Source organism: Chiloscyllium plagiosum, chromosome 11, assembly GCF_004010195.1.
Source record: "Chiloscyllium plagiosum isolate BGI_BamShark_2017 chromosome 11, ASM401019v2, whole genome shotgun sequence".
In the NCBI taxonomy this organism is placed as follows: Eukaryota; Metazoa; Chordata; class Chondrichthyes; order Orectolobiformes; family Hemiscylliidae; genus Chiloscyllium; species Chiloscyllium plagiosum.
Window position 1 is genome coordinate 59,815,777 of NC_057720.1, and position 19,736 is coordinate 59,835,512.

At 39.7% G+C, this 19,736-nt stretch overlaps 1 protein-coding gene across 1 annotated transcript in view; it reads right to left on the reverse strand.

Moving 5' to 3' along the window:
- LOC122554446 (phosphodiesterase 4D interacting protein) overlaps positions 1–19,736 on the reverse strand; it is a 161,417-nt gene that overhangs the window by 73,528 nt on the left and 68,153 nt on the right. The window contains exons 20-24 of the mRNA XM_043699507.1: positions 16,235–16,667; positions 12,778–12,982; positions 11,164–11,280; positions 3,670–4,198; positions 1,678–1,913 (exon numbers count right to left, since the gene is read on the reverse strand). Of these exons, the coding sequence (XP_043555442.1) occupies positions 1,678–1,913; positions 3,670–4,198; positions 11,164–11,280; positions 12,778–12,982; positions 16,235–16,667 (1,520 nt within the window). The remainder of the gene's footprint in view (positions 1–1,677; positions 1,914–3,669; positions 4,199–11,163; positions 11,281–12,777; positions 12,983–16,234; positions 16,668–19,736) is intronic.

Sequence of the window (19,736 nt, forward strand, 5' to 3'; positions counted from 1 at the left end):
TCAGTCTCCTCTCAATCAAAGCATTGTAAAGATTTGTTGACAATGCTATCAAGCTCTCACTGAGTAGTAATCTGCTCACTGACATTCAGTGTGGTCCCACCAAAGTGACTTGGTTCCTGATCTGATTACAGTCACAGTCTGAACATACAGAAAAGAGCAAAACTCCATCGGTGAGCTGAGTGACAAGCTTTGACAGAGTATGGCATCAAGGAGCCCCAGCAAAACTAGAGTTATTGGGAATCAAGGAGAAAATGTTTTGTTCAGTTGAGTCGTACTTAGCTCAAAGGATAGTTGAAGTTGTTGGAGGTCAATCTTCTCAGTCCTAGGACTTCACTGCAGGAGTTTCTAAGGATAGTGCTGAGACAAAACCATCTTCAGCTGTTTCATTAATGACCTCGCCTTTAACACAAGATCAGAAGTGGCAATGTTTGCATCATGTTCAGCATCATTTGTCACTCCTTGGATACTGAAGAAATCCAAGTCCATATGCAGGAAGACCTACAGAATATGACGTCTAGGGCTGATGAGTGGCAAATAACATCTGTATGATCTAAGTGCCAGACAATGACCACCTCCAACAAGCGAGAATCTAACCATTTCACCTTGACATTCAACAGCACTGCCATCACTTGCCTGAACATGTGCAATTCTCCAACCAAGCTCAAGACATCTGATACTATCCAGGAAAATCAGCTTGCTTCACCAGAACCCAATCCATTACCTTCAACATTCATTCCCTTCACCATCAAGACAGTGTGCATCATCAGCCACTCCCATGGCTCCTTTGATAGCACCTTACAAATTTGCAATCGGTCTGACCTGGAAGGGCAGGGCAGTAAATACATGGCAACACCACTGTCTCAGAGTTCTCCTGTAAGCTGCAAGCCAGCCTGACCTAAAACTATAGTCACTGTTCCTTCAATGTCACAGAATCAAAGTGTTGAAACTCATCTCCTAACAGCACTGTGGGTGTAGCTATACTCGGAGGGCTACAACAGTTCAAAGCAGCAGCTCACCACCACTTTTTCTAAGGCAAACGATGGAACACCCAACCATGCCAATATCCTCACAAACAAATAATGTGTGACATCCTTGGCTCAGTCATAGCACGCTAGTTATGAATCACCAGGTCATGGGTTCAAGAACCACTCCAGAGAGTTTACATAATCTAGGCTGATCTTTCAATATAAGAGAAATGATGGTGCCATTTCAAGAAACTGCTCCCCTCTCTGTGTACATGAAAAATCCCAAGAGCAAGAAAATTCTCCTTGAATCATGGCCAGTATTTATCCTTCAGTCTGCAAAATGAATCATATGATTGTTTTACCACATTATTGATTGTGAGACAATGCCACTTTATCTACATTACTGTGATTACACCACAAGTGTATTTAATTGGTTGTGAAATGCCATGAAACACTAAGATCATGAAAGACACTATACAAATACAACTTTTTTCTCTATTGCCAAATTGATTAAGATTAGCTACTGCTGCACAGTACAGAGACAGAAGTTATATGGCTCGCTGGCTAGACTATGCAATGCACTTATTCAATTCAGCGATTGGGAGTGCCCTCACTCATTTGCTGATAGAAATAAGTATGACCATTATAAAGCCCTGTACTGTACAATGGTGAAAAAAACCCAGCAATTCAAGAGAAGGTAAAAGCAACTTACGACCAGCCAGTTTGAGAGTGATTCTCTCTGCCAATTGGCTCCCCTGTGCTAGCTGATCTCGAAAGCTCTGTCCCATATAATAATCAATATCATTTGATCTGAGCAACTCCTCAAAGGACTTGGTGGTATCTCCCAGATGTTGCTTCAGAATGTGGCATATGCCCCTGCCTTCACGCATTTTTTGACGGAGGTGAGACAGCTCCCGTGCTTGGGCTTGGATTAAGCAGTCATATTTCCTGGAATGTAAAATAGGATAATTCAAATAAGAGTAAATAGCAAAACAGATGCAAAAGAAAATAAGGTAAATATAGTGCAATGGATTCTTTCATGGTAGTGACTAAGCACATTTGAAAGCTTAGGCACATCAATCTGGATGGAAATTCAGTACACTACTGGAAATATGATGTAATGTTGTAAGTGAAATATTCTGAATGTGACATATTCAAAATCTCTGTTTAGATGGAAACTAAAGAACTTCTGCTAAGATTCATATAATAGCAGGATTTCTTCTATACACTAGACAGCATGGCTCACTCAAAACACATCATTAACTGGTGATTCAACTCTATCCTTTTATGGGATATTGTTGTGGGAAAAGCAGTTAGCAACATTGTCTTGAAAGTGAAGTTAAAACATGTAAGTGACTCAAAGTCCCAAGGTCATATGAAACCTCAAATGATATTCACAGAAAAGCAATTATTTGAAACCAGGCTTCTACTGTCCTATTGGAACAAGATATTTATTAGATTGGATAGACATAACATAAAGAAAGGATTCAATTTGGGTAACACATATGCTTCTTCTCCTCCATCCGACCAGAGATTTCTATGTGATGAAATCATTCTTTCCCAAGTTCAGAGCATAGTGTCATGATGAACAAGGAAAGAAAATGAGAATTGAATACATATAATTGTTACATTTAGTTTCAGCATTGCAGATGAGAAAAGCGTACAGATTTTATTCAATCATTGAGATTTTGATCGATGGAAAATAGTGAAGGACAGAAACAATAATTCCCAAAGAATAATCACGATGGTCAAAGCTCTGCCCAAATTCATAAATTATCTCTGGTGTATATGCTGTTAGCCAATCTGTACAAGACATTTGTAAGGCCACATTTGGATACTGTGTACAAATCTGGTCGCCCTGCCACAGGAAAGATATTATTAAACTGGAAAGGACCCAAAAGGGTTTTACAAAGATGTTACCAAGACTAGAGGGTTTGAGTTAAAAGGAGAGTCTGGATAGTCTGGAGCATAGAAGGCTGCCAGGTAATGCTATAGAGGTTTATAAAATTACGAGGGGCAAAGATAAAGTGATTAGCCAAGTCTTTTCCCCGGGGTAGGGGAGTCCAAAACTAGAGGGCATCGGTTTAGGGTGAGAGGGGAAAGATTTAAAAGGGACCTAAGAACAACTTTTTCATGGTGCATATATGAAATGAGTTGTCAGAGAAAGTGACAGAGGTCAGTACAATTGCAACATTTAAAAAACATTAGGACAGGTACATGGATAGGAAAGGTTTAGAGGGATATGGGCCAAATGCAGGCAAATGGGGCCAGTTCCGTTTAAGAAACTTGTTCAGCATGGATGATTTGGGACTAAGGGTCTGTTTCTGCACTGTATGACTTTATGACTCCAAACCCTGCCATTGCAACTTTAGTGTGCTGCAAGTATTCCCAAGTGAAGGAAGTTGCAATTAGCCAAGTCTTATACTCAATTACTACCAACAAATAAACACTGCTGAAAATACACTGACCAAAAAAAACAAGACCAGATTCAACAGCAATGGACAACATCTGTAAAAACTGTCAGTCAAATACTCTGAATTCAAGATCATAATGAAGAACAACCACTAGACTGAAGTGCTAGATAACTGCTTGTGTTCAATGAAACATATCTAACAGATATAGTTGTATTTAGGAGAAGCATTAAATTGCAAAGGGAGAGAAAAGAGATTAATTTTTATATAAAATAATTCATTTGTATATTTACCCTGACCAAGAAGCAGCTTTAGATGAAGGACCTGTCATTTTGGCAGTCTTTAGCTGTGATTCTAATGTGGTCACCCGGTGAATGAGGTTCTTAATCTCAGTATTGGACTGCGTCATCACTGGGCAATGGTCACCTCCATCAGACTGCCAGACATCATCATCAAACAGCTCATCAAACTGCAGTGACTGAAACATGTCACCCAGGACAATGTTATGTGGCCGGTCTAGGCTGGAGGCATAATCACTGGTTGTGGAGAAGGAGCGGATACGAGACTGCAGGCTGCGGATGATCTTGTCGGATTCGGTCAGTTGTTCCTTAAGGTCACTGACATGTTGTTGTAGCATGGCAATTTCATTTGGTTTCCCACCATTTTTAATGGACAGTCCTTTTCTGAGGCAGGACTTCATTGACAATGGGAGAGAAAAAGCAGTGTTTGAGGTCGAGGAGCCTGGGTTCTCTAGTGAAGAATGTTGCTGGATCATATTCTCCTTGTAGCATGGGTGCAGATGTAAATCAGCTTCACTGTATTCTGAGATAAGAAATAAAACACGGAATTAAATTAACTTTTCCACTGAACACCAACTGAAATGTTCTTATTTTCCTATTGTCTCTCTTATTAGTTGCTGAAAGATAATCTTGGCCATCCTCCATTACACCTTCACTCAAGAACCCTTTTATTTTGTGAGGGATTATTCAGTGAAAGGGGATCAGAGTTATGGGGAGAAAGTGGGAGAATGGGGTTGAGAAACTTATCAGCCATGATTGAGTTTGCTCTGTTATTCAATGGGCTGAATGGCCTAATTCTGTTCCTATGTCTTATGGTTTAAAAGCTGGCTGTCTACTCAAAAGCAGGAGGCATCATTCCTGAGCTGAATGCCAGATTTAATCCGATGCTCAATCATACCAGGGTTTCAAGGCACGTACAGACTCTAACAATGGAGATTTTCAGTTTCCTGTACCTACAATATTGTGTCAGTCATTTTTGTTTCTTAACCCTAATAGCTTTTGAAAAACAAAAAGGAGAAAATGTTGGCAATCTTCAATGGGTTAGGCAACGTCTGTGAAAAGCGAAATAAAGTTGACAATGTTTGGAGATATCTGATATCAGAGAGTCCTCAATCAATGGTAAGGCTGTGACATGGGAAGATGGCAGCCTTGCCATTTTCTGCCAGTAACCATTAGATTTCTACAGTTCTCTCAGAGTTCTGGTGTTGTGCTATGAAGGTGATCCTGCTTATTGAAGGGTGCCCACACAGCAAGAAGCCCACAGGACACTGACAAAGCTGCTTTATGATGTGTTGTGCAAGTTGCTAATAATTAGTCACTCCACAAGCTTGATTAGCATTTGCCTATAGGTTTAGGATTTGTCAGCACTGGACTCAGCCAACTCCTGGGAAAGCAACAGGAGGCAGGTATTCATCAGGAAACCAGGCAGACAACTCTTTTGTCATGATTTCTCCAAAGCACCTCCATACCAACTTCCAAGAACCTAGAAAGTTTCAGCCCTGATCAATATTACTGTATTACATTAGATCTGGCATAGGGAAGCAGGGAGGGAATTAGACTTCATGTAAGAGATAGAAAGAAATGCATTTTCCCTTAAAAGATTTCTTATAAAGAATAATGAGTAAATGTAAAAAGGAATTTGGATAATTAGAAGTGGCTACTCAATGGAGCTGAAAGAGACACAAGATGTCACGATAAGCAAAAACTGATGAGACAGTGCTCCTCCTCCACGTTAAATACCACTTGGAGGACGAACGGAGGTTGACAAAGGCACAAGAATGTACTCTTCATGTGGAACTTCAACATTCATCATCAAGAGTAACACCAGTAACACCATTACTGACTAACCTAAAGGGAACAGCTGCTAAGACAGGTCTGCAGCAAGCACGGAGGGAAGAACATACCTGACCTTGTCTTCATTGATTGAATTAGCGCAGATGCACTGATAAACTCTATATCTGTAGGAATGAGCAGCATAGTCAGGGTGGAGACAAAGTCCTTAAGGTTATGTCCAAAGACATTAAGGTTGCTCTCTATAGTATGGTGACACACTAATACAATGCTCAATGAGAGAAACTTCAAATAGATCGGGCAACTCAAAACTGGGCATCAAAGAGGTGCTTGTGCCATCAGTAGCAGCAGAATTGTACTCAACAACAATCTGCAATCTCATTGCCCAGCATATCCTCTACTCCATCATTACCATCAAGGCAGGAAATTAACCGTGGTAAAATTAAGAGTACAGGAGGATATACTAGGTGCAGAGAGCACATGAGAAATCTGTCTCGTGTAGCGCAGTGGTAGTGCAATACTACACCATGGAGGGTATCTCTCAATGAGAAATCAGGTGGTCTCACCAGCACAATGTGCATCTTCACACCTAACATACCTAGTAGCACCAGACATACCTAAAAATGAGATGTCAACTTGGTTAGAGGACAACAAAGTTACTTGCATGCCAAACAGTGGATGCAGTATGCTAAAAACAGGACAAGGAGATTCTACAACAAAGAAGCTCAAATCAAAGCTCTGCAGTCCTGCAATGTCTTGAATGGAGGTGGACAATTAACCAAAAGGAGGATGCAGTGCCACAAAGATTCCCATCAATGATAGGGGAGCTAACAGTGCAAAAAGTAAGACTGAAGTACTTGCTTGCATCTCCAGTCAGAACTGCAGAGTCGATAATCCATTTTGTCCTCCTCCTGAGGTCCTGAGCATAACAGATGGCTGGCTTCAGCTAATTCAATGCATTCCACGTGATCTCAAAAAAAAATATAGGTGGTGCCAACTACTTCAGAAGCTGTAGACATTGACAACATTCCAGCAATAGTACTGGAAGACTTGTGTTCCAGCACCAACTGCACCAAGTATAGCTACAACACAGGCATCTAGCAGAAAATATGGAAGATTGCCCAGGTATGTCCTGTCTGCAAAAGACAGGACAAATCCAAACCAGTCAATTACCAGTCTATTCTCAGTAATCAACCAAATAATTCATAGGGTCATCGACAGTGGTATCAAACAGCAGTTTTTCAGCAATAACCTACTCACTGACACTCAACTTTGCATTCTGCCAGGGCCATGTAGATACTGACTTAGGTATTGCCTTTACTCAGACATGGACATAGAAGCTCAATTTCAGAGGTGAGGTAAGAGTGACTGCCCTTCATATCAAGACATCATTTGACCATGTATGGCCACAAGGATCCCTAGTAAAAATTAAATCTATGGGAATCAGGGGATCAAACTCCCTCCTGGGCAGCATGGTGGCTCAGTGATTAGCCCTGCTGCCTTACGGAGCCAGGGACCTGGGTACGATTCCACCCTCGTGTGACTGTCTGTGTGGAGTTTGTACATTCTCCCATGTCTGCATGGGTTTCCTCCCACAGTCCAAAAATGTGTTAGGTGGATTAGCCATGCTAAATTGCCCATAGTTTCTAGGGATGTGCAAGCTCGATGGATTAGCCATGGTAAATGCAGAATTATAGGCATAGACTAGGGGGTTGGGTCTGGGTACTCTTTGGAGGGTCAGTGTGGACTCAGACTGAATGGCCTGCTTCCATACTGTAGGGCTTATATGATTCTAAAAAGAGCACAAAAGATGATGATTGTGGCTGTCCAAGGTCATCATGGCAGTTTCTTAAGATATTGTCTTAAGTGCAAACATCTTCAGCTGCTTCATAAATAATCTTCCCTCCATCATGAGGTCAGAAGTGGGAACGTTCACTGATGTTTGCATAATGTGCAGCACATTTTGCCACTCCAAATATTTAGTTTACATGCAGTGGGACCTGAACAATATCCAGGCTTGATCTGTAGTGCAAATTTCCCTTTCTACTGATCATCAGTGCCAGTCAATGAACGTCTCTAACAAGAGAGACCCTAACCATCGGTCCTTAATATTTAATGGCATTACTACACTGATTGTCCTATGAACAACATCCTAGGGGTGTTACCATTGATTAGAAACTGAGCTGGATCAGCACTAAATACTCTCAGTACAAGAACAGATCGGAGGCCCTTCCTCTCTGGCCAATGTCTGTGCATGATCTACAAGACATTGTCAGGAGCATGATGGAATATCTTCCACATGCTTTCAATGGAACATCTTAAAGAAGCACAATTACATCCAGACCAAAGCATTCTACTCGATTAGCGATGCATCCACCGCATTCAATATGCACTTATTTTACAACTGACATATTTTCATCAGTATGGACCATCTAGAAGATACACTGCAATAACTTGCCACACCTCCTTAATCCATAACCTCAATCAACGGGAAGGACAAGGGCAGCAGATCTATAGGAACGCCACCACCTGCAAATTCCCCTCCAAGCCATATATTTGCCTGACTTTGAAATACTTTGCTGTTCCATCAATGTTGCTGGGTCAAAATCCTGGAACCCTACCCAACTGCACTCTGGGTGCATAGTTCAAGAAGGCAGCTCACCATCTTATGCAAGGCAATTAGGGATGCGCAATAAATGCTGGCCTAATCAGCAATGCTAATATATGGAAAGTATAAAAAAAGAATTAAGAAAGAAGCAGGATCCTGGGGTGGTAGACCCCTGACAACTGAATCATGGAGCAGGGACTTCAGAGTATGGCTGGAGAAAGATTGTCACAGCTATATTTAAGTGTTATTTGGGTGTCTGACGTAAAGATATTAATGAAGCATCATCCCATCCAAGATGGAATTGTGACATGCCTTATTATTCATAGTCATTAAAGTAGGAACTAATGCTTGCACAACAGGTTGAGAGTATACTCCCTGTTTTTCTTTGCTGTTCTCCTTCCCTCAATTAAAACTTTCACTCCCAAAGTGCAGTCATGATTATTGGCTCTTTCTCACCTTTCTGCTTACAAACTCTTGCCCAACTGTGGCTATGTCCACAACATCTCTGAATGGTCAGTTCATATCTCCCACTCCTACTCTCTTGGGCTCTCTCTCCTTTGCCTTAGCCATATGCTGTCTCTCTCCCAACAGCGAGAGACTGTACCCAAAGGTCCATGACAGTGATCTGATGGCTGCTATTTCCTCCTTCCCATTGGACAACCTCTTCATGTGGCTGGTTGCTGGGCAGGAAACTGAGCTAAAAATTTTAATGAGCTCTTATCAAGTCTGCCTGAATTACTTCGTCCTTGGCCTTGACTGGGGCATTGAGTTACTTTCAACCTCACTCTCACCATCTGTGCCTCTCCTAGCAAACACTGATAAGCTTCATCTTATGTCAAACCCGACCTGGGAACACTGACCAGAGATTTCACAGAGGGAATTGTGCCATTTCCCAGCACTAATAGTCTTCACCTTCATGGTGCACCACATTTGTAAACAAATTGAGTCAGCTAGTGAACGATTTACAAAAGCAGATTCACTTACTTTACTGTTGTAAAATATGTTGGACCGGTTTCTGAAAATCCTCTGCTTTCACTAACACTGTTGAGTACTCAGTTCAGAGAATATCCATTTATGCTTCTCAAAATCACTTTTTCAAGTAATCAATGTTTACAAAAATAATGTTCAAAAAATAACAAGGACTTGCTTTTAAAATATGATGTACCTCCTACCTACCTTCTGGTGGGTGAGGGGTGTGGGTCATGTCACAAAGCACTGCAGATAGTAGAGATGATGTCGTGAAGTAAGCTGGGGTTAAATTGATGTTAAAATATTTAACTAGTAGAAACAGGAGAAAAATTGTAACAAAGGTCTTGATGCCAAAGTGATGGCAACAAGGAAGGTAAGCAACAACTCCAATAAGAATTCTTAGACAACAGATCAGGAAGTTAAAAGAAGTCAAAAAAAAAATCAACGAACTGCAGATGCTGGAGATTTGGAACAAAAACAGAAATTGCTGGCAAAATCTGGTAACTCTGCTTTCTTCCCACAGATGCTGCCAGATGTACCAAATTGTGCCTGCAATTTCTGTCTTTGTTTCAGGAAATTAAAAACATTAAAATAATGTTAAAAAGATATGCACAGAGAGGAAAGATTGAGACACATACATGAGATTACGATACAGGCCAAAACATAAATAGGCCTTTAAAAAATGGTTATTTCAAAATAGAATCATTACAATGCGGGAAAAGGCCATTCAGCCCATCGAGTCTGCAACAACCTTTCAAACTGCATCCTACAGCCTCCCACCCTATCCCCACATTTCCATAGTTAACCAACCTATCCTGGACACTACTGGGAAATTTAGCATATCCAATCCAGCTGACCTGCACAATTTGGACTGTTGGTGGAAACCGGAGTATCTTACAAAAACCCAGACATGTACAAACTCGACACTAATCATCACCCAAAGCTGGAATCAAACTCTTGCCCCTGGCACCGAGAGGCAGCAGTGCTAACCACTGAGCCACCATGTAATCTTTTTCATAACACTGGAGAATTTGACATGCACAAGTATAAAATGAGTTTTAAAGGGGCAAAGGAATGTGCAATAATTATGAACTTAGTGTGCTGCTAAAAACACACATACCCATCATTCATCAGTGAGGTGGTAACCCTTGACCTTACACTTCAACATGTGCAGATGCCTGGAACTGAACAGCTGACTTCACTGGTGTGCTTGGGTATGATTCTATCAATGTGCAGGTTTGCATCAGAGAGACTGTGACTTCAATGGCAAATTGGTATAAATACAAGAGTTTGGATTTTATGGTTTCCAAAACATCACCTTATACACAAGATTAACCACTACTTGAGTAGTAGGATAATCGCTAACTACAGAAACCACTCAGTTTCCAAGGAGTAATAATGCCAAATACTACAGTTTTGCCAACAATAGTTGTGTTTCAGAATCCAAGCAGCCAGAATATGGCAATTCAACTTATTATCAATGAAAGCAATAGAGCAGTTGTTCTCAGAGAATTATCAGACAGGAAGAGCAGTCAGAGGTAAAACATCTGATTGGCATTCATTTGGTGAAAAACAAGAACAAAGAAATGAGTGAAAAGCATTGAATATTGCCAGCAGCAGCAACAACATCCACAGATATGCAAACAAATAAGAAGTTGATGAAGGAAAACTATATACAGACTCAAAGGGTGTGCTGGAGATACAGAACAAAAAAGGTTGTTTGGAATTGGCAGGAAATTACAGTGAAAAAGGAATAATAAATAAATTGCAGATGTCAGAAAACTGAAACAAAAACACTTAGAAATATGACAAAAATCCTCTCTAAAAGAGGAATGACACATTAACATTACAAGTGCAATATCCATTCTCTGAACTGCAGGGATCAGAATGTACTGTGTCTCATGAATAGCCATCAGCCCTCAACTTAAAGTTTGCATTAACGCTTCCATTCTTCTCAATATAGGAATCTTTGGAAATTAGAAAATAAAATGGAAGACTGTTCACTAAGTTTATGGATCTTCAGAGTGCCCTTTTCCTGGCTCCAGGACAAGGTTAAACTACCATCAGAACATCAATCCACTTTCTGATAGAACGTCCCACTGAGTTGCTCCAATATTTACCTGGGCTACTGGTTTCCTCTCTTTCTGCTTCATTTTCACTTCTTCCACAAGTCTCATAACCAAGATCCTGCAGATCCACTTGCACCTGTTTACTCTCCTGTTCCACTGATGATTCAGCTAGGAAATGGACAAACACCACAGTGAAAGGATAGTACATCAAGTAAATTTCAAACACATCTTTCTATTGATAAGATAAAACATTGCTGCAGGTTCCACATTCGTGCAGTAATTGACAACTTTAATACATTGTACCATGAGGTGGAAGATTTGGTTTGTGCTGTTCCTCTTCAGATATTGATTTTGTTAGCTCTCTTTCTCAGGACAAAAATGTATCAGATATACACAGAAACTCAACATATCGAAGAGTCTTCAAATAAAGTTAGCACCACCATTTATGGTGCCAAACATTCATATTGTTTTCTGCAATTTGCACCTCTCTTCAATGTTGTTACAGTCCCATTGGCACCATTTCACTCATAATAAATATAAGCTCTTAAGTGACACTTTATCAAATATATGTTGGAAATGTAGTATTTCTCAAAATATCAAGTTAATCAAGTTCAGTTTTCTCTTTTTAAATCCATGCTGAATAGCTGTGTTATACATAGAACCCATAATACAGGAGTCAAAGTTACAACGGAGCTAACTAACAGGTCTATAATTTCCTTGTTTATTCCCCATGAACAGAATGTATTTTTTTTTTCCACTCTCTTGTCTTTACCCATTGGTTTTCTCAAAGATTTTTGAAAATGTATGTTTAGTGCCTCCAGTTTCTCCTCCCTAAACAGTAACATCCTGAGTGATTCATTTAATTGAGTAGCACAGAAATCTAATTTTCTACTGACAAGAAACTATGATTTATAACTTTGGTGAAAAATAGAAACCTGAAGAGGAATACACATTGACCCCAAAATTCCCAGATCATAGCATGGACAGCAAGAGAGTGAGGTACAATCTGTATCAGCTATTTATGTGTCCATAAATGAACAAGTGTGTTCTAACACTGAGGATGTACAGTGTGTCATACATAGTACTTTCCTCATTTATGGCTCTATCATCAATGGATATCAGGGTTCTTGTCCTTCAATATCATCAGAGATTTGTGAAAGAGGGGAACGTGCTGCATCAAAATCTATTGGTCAGTTTTCACTAGACAACTTTGCTGCAAGTGGGAAGAGGAAAAAAATTAGCCTTGACTTAAGGTTACTTTGTCTTCTCTCACCAAGTCAATGGGTTTACTAATTCGTAGCAGGATGCAAGATCAAAAGTGTTACCCACTCTTTCCACTTAAGCACATTTCACTTCAGAAGTTGCACTGCAAATGCCATGAATGCGAACACAGAACATTTAAATTGGCATACTGTCTGATAACACAGACAGTGCCAGGCATATTGTCAGTAGGTCAGCCAATTACACTATGCCCCAGATACAAACCACCCCATCCCCCATTCTAATGTCTTCTGATAGTGATAATTTATTGACGGTGAAAATCATGAAGCTGATATGTAAATATAACTCTTTCCAAAAGGACAGCAGCAGACAACCAAATCAACCCCTTGCACAAGACATTGCTATTGGTGTTTCTACTAATTGGCAGACTGAACTGATACGTACTGAGTAAGTCTCTGTATTGTTGCAACTGGTTGTCCTGGGCCTTGACCGTGGCCTCGGTAACTACAAGTTTCTCCTGCAACTCCTTGTTCTGTTGTCTGTATTCAGCTAGCTCAGTCTGAAGCCGATTGGACTGTTGTCGAAGACTGGACTGCTGCCCCAAACTTGAATTTGCATGATGCCATGGGCTGAGACCTTGCAAAGTTACCTGAGCAACATAACATAACAAAAGGGAATAGTTAAAAGGCAATTTCTGACCAGCAGAACTTCAAATACTTCATAGTTATCTTCTCTGTAACAATCTCTTAGAAAATTAGCTTCAAGCACATTATAGAGACAATGATACCATTTGAATTTTGTTCAGTCCCCTTGTGAACATTTACTGGTATTAGTTGCAACACAAACTGGTCATTAGAAGTACATTCAGTGGACATTTTACAGATATGCTGAAACAGGTTAAAGCTTCAAAGATGCCCATAAAAATGCATTTTTTATACTTTTATAGCACTTAAAAACACCTGAAACCTTTCATTGGAGCAGTATAAAACAAAATATGACACCAATCAATGGGGAGCTATTATGGCATACAACCATAAACCTTGCAAAGAAATATATCTTATAGAATGTCGAGAAGGATGAAAGTGAGACAGGAGAGATTAAGAAGTGTCAGGAGACACGGAAATAATGAGGACCTAGGTATTTGAAGACATAGCCATCAGTGATGGAACAATTACAATTAGGGATGCTAAAGGAGGTTAGAATTAGAGAAGTACAAATATTTGAGGTTCCAGGGCTGGAGGAGATTGGAGAGAGAGGGACAGACAAAGCCACTGAGGGATTTAAAATACAAAGACAAGAATTAAAAATCAAGACATTGCTTATCTGGGAGCCAACATAGGTCACTGAGCACAGAGGTGATGGGTGAAAAGAACTTTGAGCAAGAAAGGATACAGATGCATAGATGGGTAACGCTAAGTCTGTGGAAGCAGAATCTTGGGCATCATACCGGTTATTGGAGGCTGGCTAACTTGCCATCCTTAGGTACCTGTCTATCTTCCTTTCTGCAAATATTCCTGAGCCAGCGAAGTTGCCTCTCCTTGATGAGTGCCAAGTTATTTGGGAGATTTATGTTTGATAGGACCACTTCATCTGACATTGACCAACCATAAGATGTCTGAATATGTTACAAATTGTAAAGATGCATGTTGTTGAGCTTTTCTTCTTGATAACTTTAAGTCATCCATATTTAACAGTCACACAAGGTGGTGAGAACAGAGGCCCCATAAAGCAGTACCTTGGTCCTTCCAGTTAGCCTGATGTTAACATGTATATTTTTGGAGTTGGCCAATGACGATTGCTGTTTTCCTCAAGCAGGTAACAAATTATTGTATCAAGACAGATTGTCTGTAGCAGAATAATGTGTGTTATTCAGAATAATCAACCTTTTTGGATGAATGCAGCCCCAACAACAATCTAGAAACTTGATACTGACCAGGATAAAGAAGTCTGCTTGACTTTTTTATGTATGTGGTACCATTCACTCCCTTCATCACTAATGATCAGTCATGGCAGTATGTACCATCTACAAGATGTACTGCTGCTGAAATTCATGAAGAGTCCTTAGATAGTTTGGAAGAATGACCACCCCTATCTTGAAGGGCAAGAACAGAAGATACATGGGAACACCACCATCTGGAAGTTCTGGTCCAAGCTACTCACATCCTCACCTGGAAATATATCATTATTCCTTCATTGTTACTGGGTCAAACTCCTGGACTCCCTGCTTAACAGCATTATAGGTGCACTTACACCAAATGGTCTGCAGTAGTTCAATAAGGCAGCAAACCACCGCCTTCTCAAGGTCATCTAGGAATGGGCAATAAATGATAGCCTAGCTAGCAACACTCACGTCCAACGAATAAACTTAAAAAGTGACTTCTATCCCATAACTACAGGTTTCTTGATGCTTAAAGTTAAGGAGAATACAGGCATGGGAGAGATAGTCCAACGGTGTTTGTGACAGCAAATAAAGCAGCAGTGCAGAGGGGTTTCTCTTAAAAAGGTGAGACAAATTTCTGTTTTCATTTTCAGTCTGCTATCTGATCTACTATGTGAGCAAACTCTTCTTATATCTGAGAGACAAGAAGGATCAGAGCAAAGCAAAGAAAGTACTGAACAAAAGTGAGAGCTAGGACATGGCCCTGTCTGATTTTATTTTTCATCCTGAAACTGTCTGAAGTAGTATCATCAAACTGTAAAGTGCAGTGCTTGTTTTAATGAGAGGAGTGGATGAGAAGTGGCGTCTTGGCAGTCAGACAATTTTCTCCAAAATCATTTAGAGGTTTTCTGACATGTAGTATTGAACACATCAGTGTGAAGTACAAAAGATACTAGAGATGGAGGAGAAAATAGCTCCTGGATCTGGCAGCACAGAAATAGCAAAATATATTCCTGAATATACTTAGTCCGCAGATCGCTCAAGTCTTTTAAGCATGACCCGAGCGAAGGCTGTCCCAGCAATGCCACACACAAGTGTCCTTATTGTTGAAATATTTTCTGCCTTTGTTTTATATGTATAATATGCAAAGAATCATACCTTCCTCTGACAATGAATTGATGGATAATAATATAATCTGGAAGGAACAATCCCATAGAGCTGGATAATTATGGAGAGGCACTGGAGGAGAATAGTGTGGTTCTCCAGATCAAAATGTTGTGGACAAATTGAAAAAAAAGATGAGGAAGGGTAGTTCACCACTGTCATAAACATGCTTACATAGCCTTTCATCTAATGTTGTGGCTCAAATATAAAAAAAAAGAATTAGGCACCGTGGGTGGTCTGTACTCACAAAACTACAGATCACATTCAGTTTACAGTATATCCCTGTCTACAATTTATGCACTCAAGTAGAAATTCATTGGGGGAAAGTATAATTTCATTGTATTTTCCCTTATAGACCAATAAGAATGAGCACCTTCAGGAGAGCAGTGAAAGAAAAGTTAAGGAAATTTTAAGAAGATAAAATCTTTTTAAAAGTTTACAAGTTTTGATATTAGTGTGTATATCATACAAAGAAATGTTGTTGTCGAGCTGGATTAAATGATATTCAGTTTAGTTTCTTAAGTGCTTTATGGTTTTCACTGGACAAACTTTGAAAATAATCCTAGCCAGAATTTGAAGTTATTCAACTATATTTCTCACCAATCTTTTGTTTGTGTCTCCATAGTCTTACCAAATCACAGGGCTGCTCCAGACAAACTATAGAAATCTGGACAATAAGAGCAGGCTCAAACTTTTCTCGTGTTGTTCTCAGCATCATTGCATCTGGAACCATCACGTAATGGTTCCCAGAAATATAATTCAGCAAATTAATTTAAAAATAAAGCTGAGGTGCAAGTTATGTTACCATTGGGTAGTGCTTATTTTCTGTGAAATTACAGTTAGTATATTCAAACTAACCTGCTGAGCAACAGCATTCACACTTGGGGTTTCATTGTTGCTTTGTGACAACAGAGTTCCAAGATCCAATGAGTAAGGTCTGGCTCTCTTAGTTCCTCTGTCATGAGTATATGCCCCGATCCTTGAATCTTGTGTCTGGGATAAACTAAGCTGTGATTTCAGTCGCTCAATTTCTTTCGCCATATTTACAATGAGCTCAGGATTAAAGTGTCCTTCTCCAGTCTGGGAAGAGTTAAGTTCCAGCTGTTCTTTCAAAAGACTGATGATAGTCTCCGAGTTTTGGAGCTTCACTGTTAATTTTCTGATCTCCTCACTCTGGCCCAACGAATTCAGATTTTCCTTTCCTTCCTTCCAACATACCCGCAGCGATCGGTCCTCTCTCACACTTTCTTTCTGCTTAGCATTCTCTGAATTCAGATTAAGTAATGCATTTCTGTCAAAGAGATAATTCAAATTTAAATGCATAATATCATCAGTGGTTAATATATATTAGAAATCCAATACACACATACACTGTACAATCCAGATAGGAATAATATAGGGCTAAGGATATCAAAATACTGTAGCATATTCCAATGGTCAAGTTCTGGTATTGCAGATAATTGACAGGTCACACATTCAAAACTTTCGTTAAAACAAACCTGCTTCACCACGGTTTCATTCACCACAAACTGTTTTCCTACTTTCTGTTCAATAACTATTTGTTGAAATCAGATAATGAGTGATTAAGAAATACAACAGCTCTAAAATTTTACAAATCTTGTTGTAGAACTATGGCTTACTTGAAATGTTAGCCTTGTTTCTCTGTTCAGAAATGCTGTGTGACCTGTTCAGCATTTCCAGCATTTTCTACTTTTGGACAACTGCAGATCTAGTTTACTTAATTTGATTAGCTGGCTCATTGTCTGAGAGAATGATACAGAGTGATCAAATCTCTCCCCCATATCACCACCTTATTAACTGATAATAGTTGTGTTTATTCAAGTGATTAGCCAGTTGATCAATTAACATGGTCACACTCAGAAGTGAAGTATATGGTCCTATGTGGGAACAACCAACAGTTAAGAGTTACTTCTATATTATAATAAGATTAATTTGTATTAAATCAGATTCCCGTTAGCTGCTATTTTAAAACTTTCCTTTGCCTTTTGCATTTTAATTTAATCTCTTCTCTTAGTTGGCCATTTCCCTGACTAAAATGGGCAAGAGATTGGTGCTAATTAACTGCGTAGTTATTGATGTTGGCAGTCTGCCGCCTAAGCCCATTTGGGGATTCTAAATCAGTCAGCAAAGGTTGACAGGGAATTTGGGGCAAGAGTGATCTGGTTATCCCTTTTTGAGACTTAATGGAGCAATCCCATGTGTCCTGATCCCCATAAGAATTAAACTTACCAGGGGGACTTTGTTTCTTCTGTTGATCCTGCTCTCACTAGCTTCAGCCTGTCAGGAAAGCTAAAACTACTTCCTGTGTCAGGGCAAACATTAAACTACCATTGGGAAAGGATCTGCATATTTAAGGAAGGACATCATAATCATTAAGGATTTGCTCCTGTAGAGTTGCATATCGTGGGTTTGGAACTGGCATCCAACAGCAAAAGCAACATGAAACCATTTTTGATTTCAGAAAAACCACCTTGTTCACTAATCTCCTTTAGGGAAGATGACTGCCACCTTTACCTGGTCTGGCCTATATGTGAATCCAGACCCAAAGCAATATGATTTGCTCTTAACTGCCCTCTTGACAATTAGGGATGCAGAATAAATGCTAGCCTGACAAGTGGCAGCCAGACTCTGTGAATGAATGAATAAGAGTTAATCTTTATACAGTAGGCAACAAAAACTCAAAGTTTACATATAAGTAACTAGTAGAAAGTGAGGACTGCAAATGCTGGAGATCAGAACTGAAAATGTGTTGCTAGAAAAGCTCAGCAGATCAGGCAGCATCCAAGGAGCAGGAGAATCGACGTTTCGAGCATGAGCCCTTCTTCAGGAATCCTTTCCTGAAGAAGGGCTCATGCTCGAAACGTCGATTCTCCTGCTCCTTGGATGCTGCCTGACCTGCTGCGCTTTTCCAGCAACACATTTTCAGATATAAGTAACTAGTAGACAGAAACTTTGTGATGACTTTAAGCAGCAATGTTGGGGTTGTTAGTTTTCAATGCCTTATCAATTTCTATCATCTTACTGATTCAGTTTTGAATAAAAGTGGGGCAAGCTGTATTCTGGGGAATTCAGGCTTGAAACTACACATGAAAATAATCCTGGACATACAAAGAGGTCTCTGGGTTAGCCTCTCCAGTGGTTGGAAACCCATGGCTATCATATGCTTAATCTAACTCTGCCTGCAGGACACATACAATTTTGCAGGGTTTTCTGCAATTAATTTCAATGGATAAATATCTGCACAGCAGTTGATTCCCCAAGGCTGCAATGAAAATCAAATGCAATAGTTGAATACCTTTACTGACAGTTTCATCATATTATTTACAGTCATAGTTCTATTCTCTATTCCCTTGCTATCAACCGTATTCCTATCCCTAGCCACTGTCTGACAACCTGTGCACGATTTGACCATCAATAGGGCTTCCAATCTTATATACTATCCAACATTAATAATTCTTCCACCTGCATACATTGCCTGTCTCTAACCCTGCTTCAGTTGCTATGAACCCCATATATGCTTTTGTTGGCTTTTGATGACTATACCAAATCTTTCTTGGCCAGACTCCTCCTTGTATCCTCCATAAACTTACACTCATCTAAAACTTTGCTACTTGTGACAAACTGCACACCAAATTTTGTTCAGCCGTTATCGCTGTGCTGGCTGACCTACATTGCCTTATGGTCTAAACATATGTTCATTTTAAAGCTTTCAAGATCCCACTGTAAAGAAGGCAGCTTTGATGATGGCACAAGTCATGGATAGGAATCACTTTGGACTCAAGTAAAATGCAAGGTTATGTACAGTCTGCTTCATTCTCAGATAATTGTAAGAGAAAGGGATATGATCATTGTCTGGGAAATAATTGGTGCTTTTATAGGAAAGGAAACAGTAAACGTAACTCCCCTTCTGTCGGTCACACTGCTGGATGCACATGAGTTGTCCACCATAATAATGAGTCTAAAAATTTGCTTTTGGGTAAAGGCGCATATTAGGAAAGTAAAGGTTGGGACCTAGACTCATTTTCCAAGTTACGTATTTCTTTATTAGTGTTAAAATTCAAAATCTCAAGTAAAGGAAAAAAAATCAACATGCCCATTAACATTTATAGAAAGAAAGGTCAGTTAATAACCAGAATGAACTCAATCTATTGGAACTTGGACCACTGAAACAAATAGGTTCATTTAGATTAGTCAGCTCCAAGGATGACAAAAGGAAAAATTGCAGATTCAGTAACAAGTTGACTAAGGTGGGGGAAGAGATGGGTGAGGTTTGAGTAAGCTGTCATAATGTTCAGGATATTTGGTCGGAAACTCAGTTCAGGGCCAAACAAGATATCAA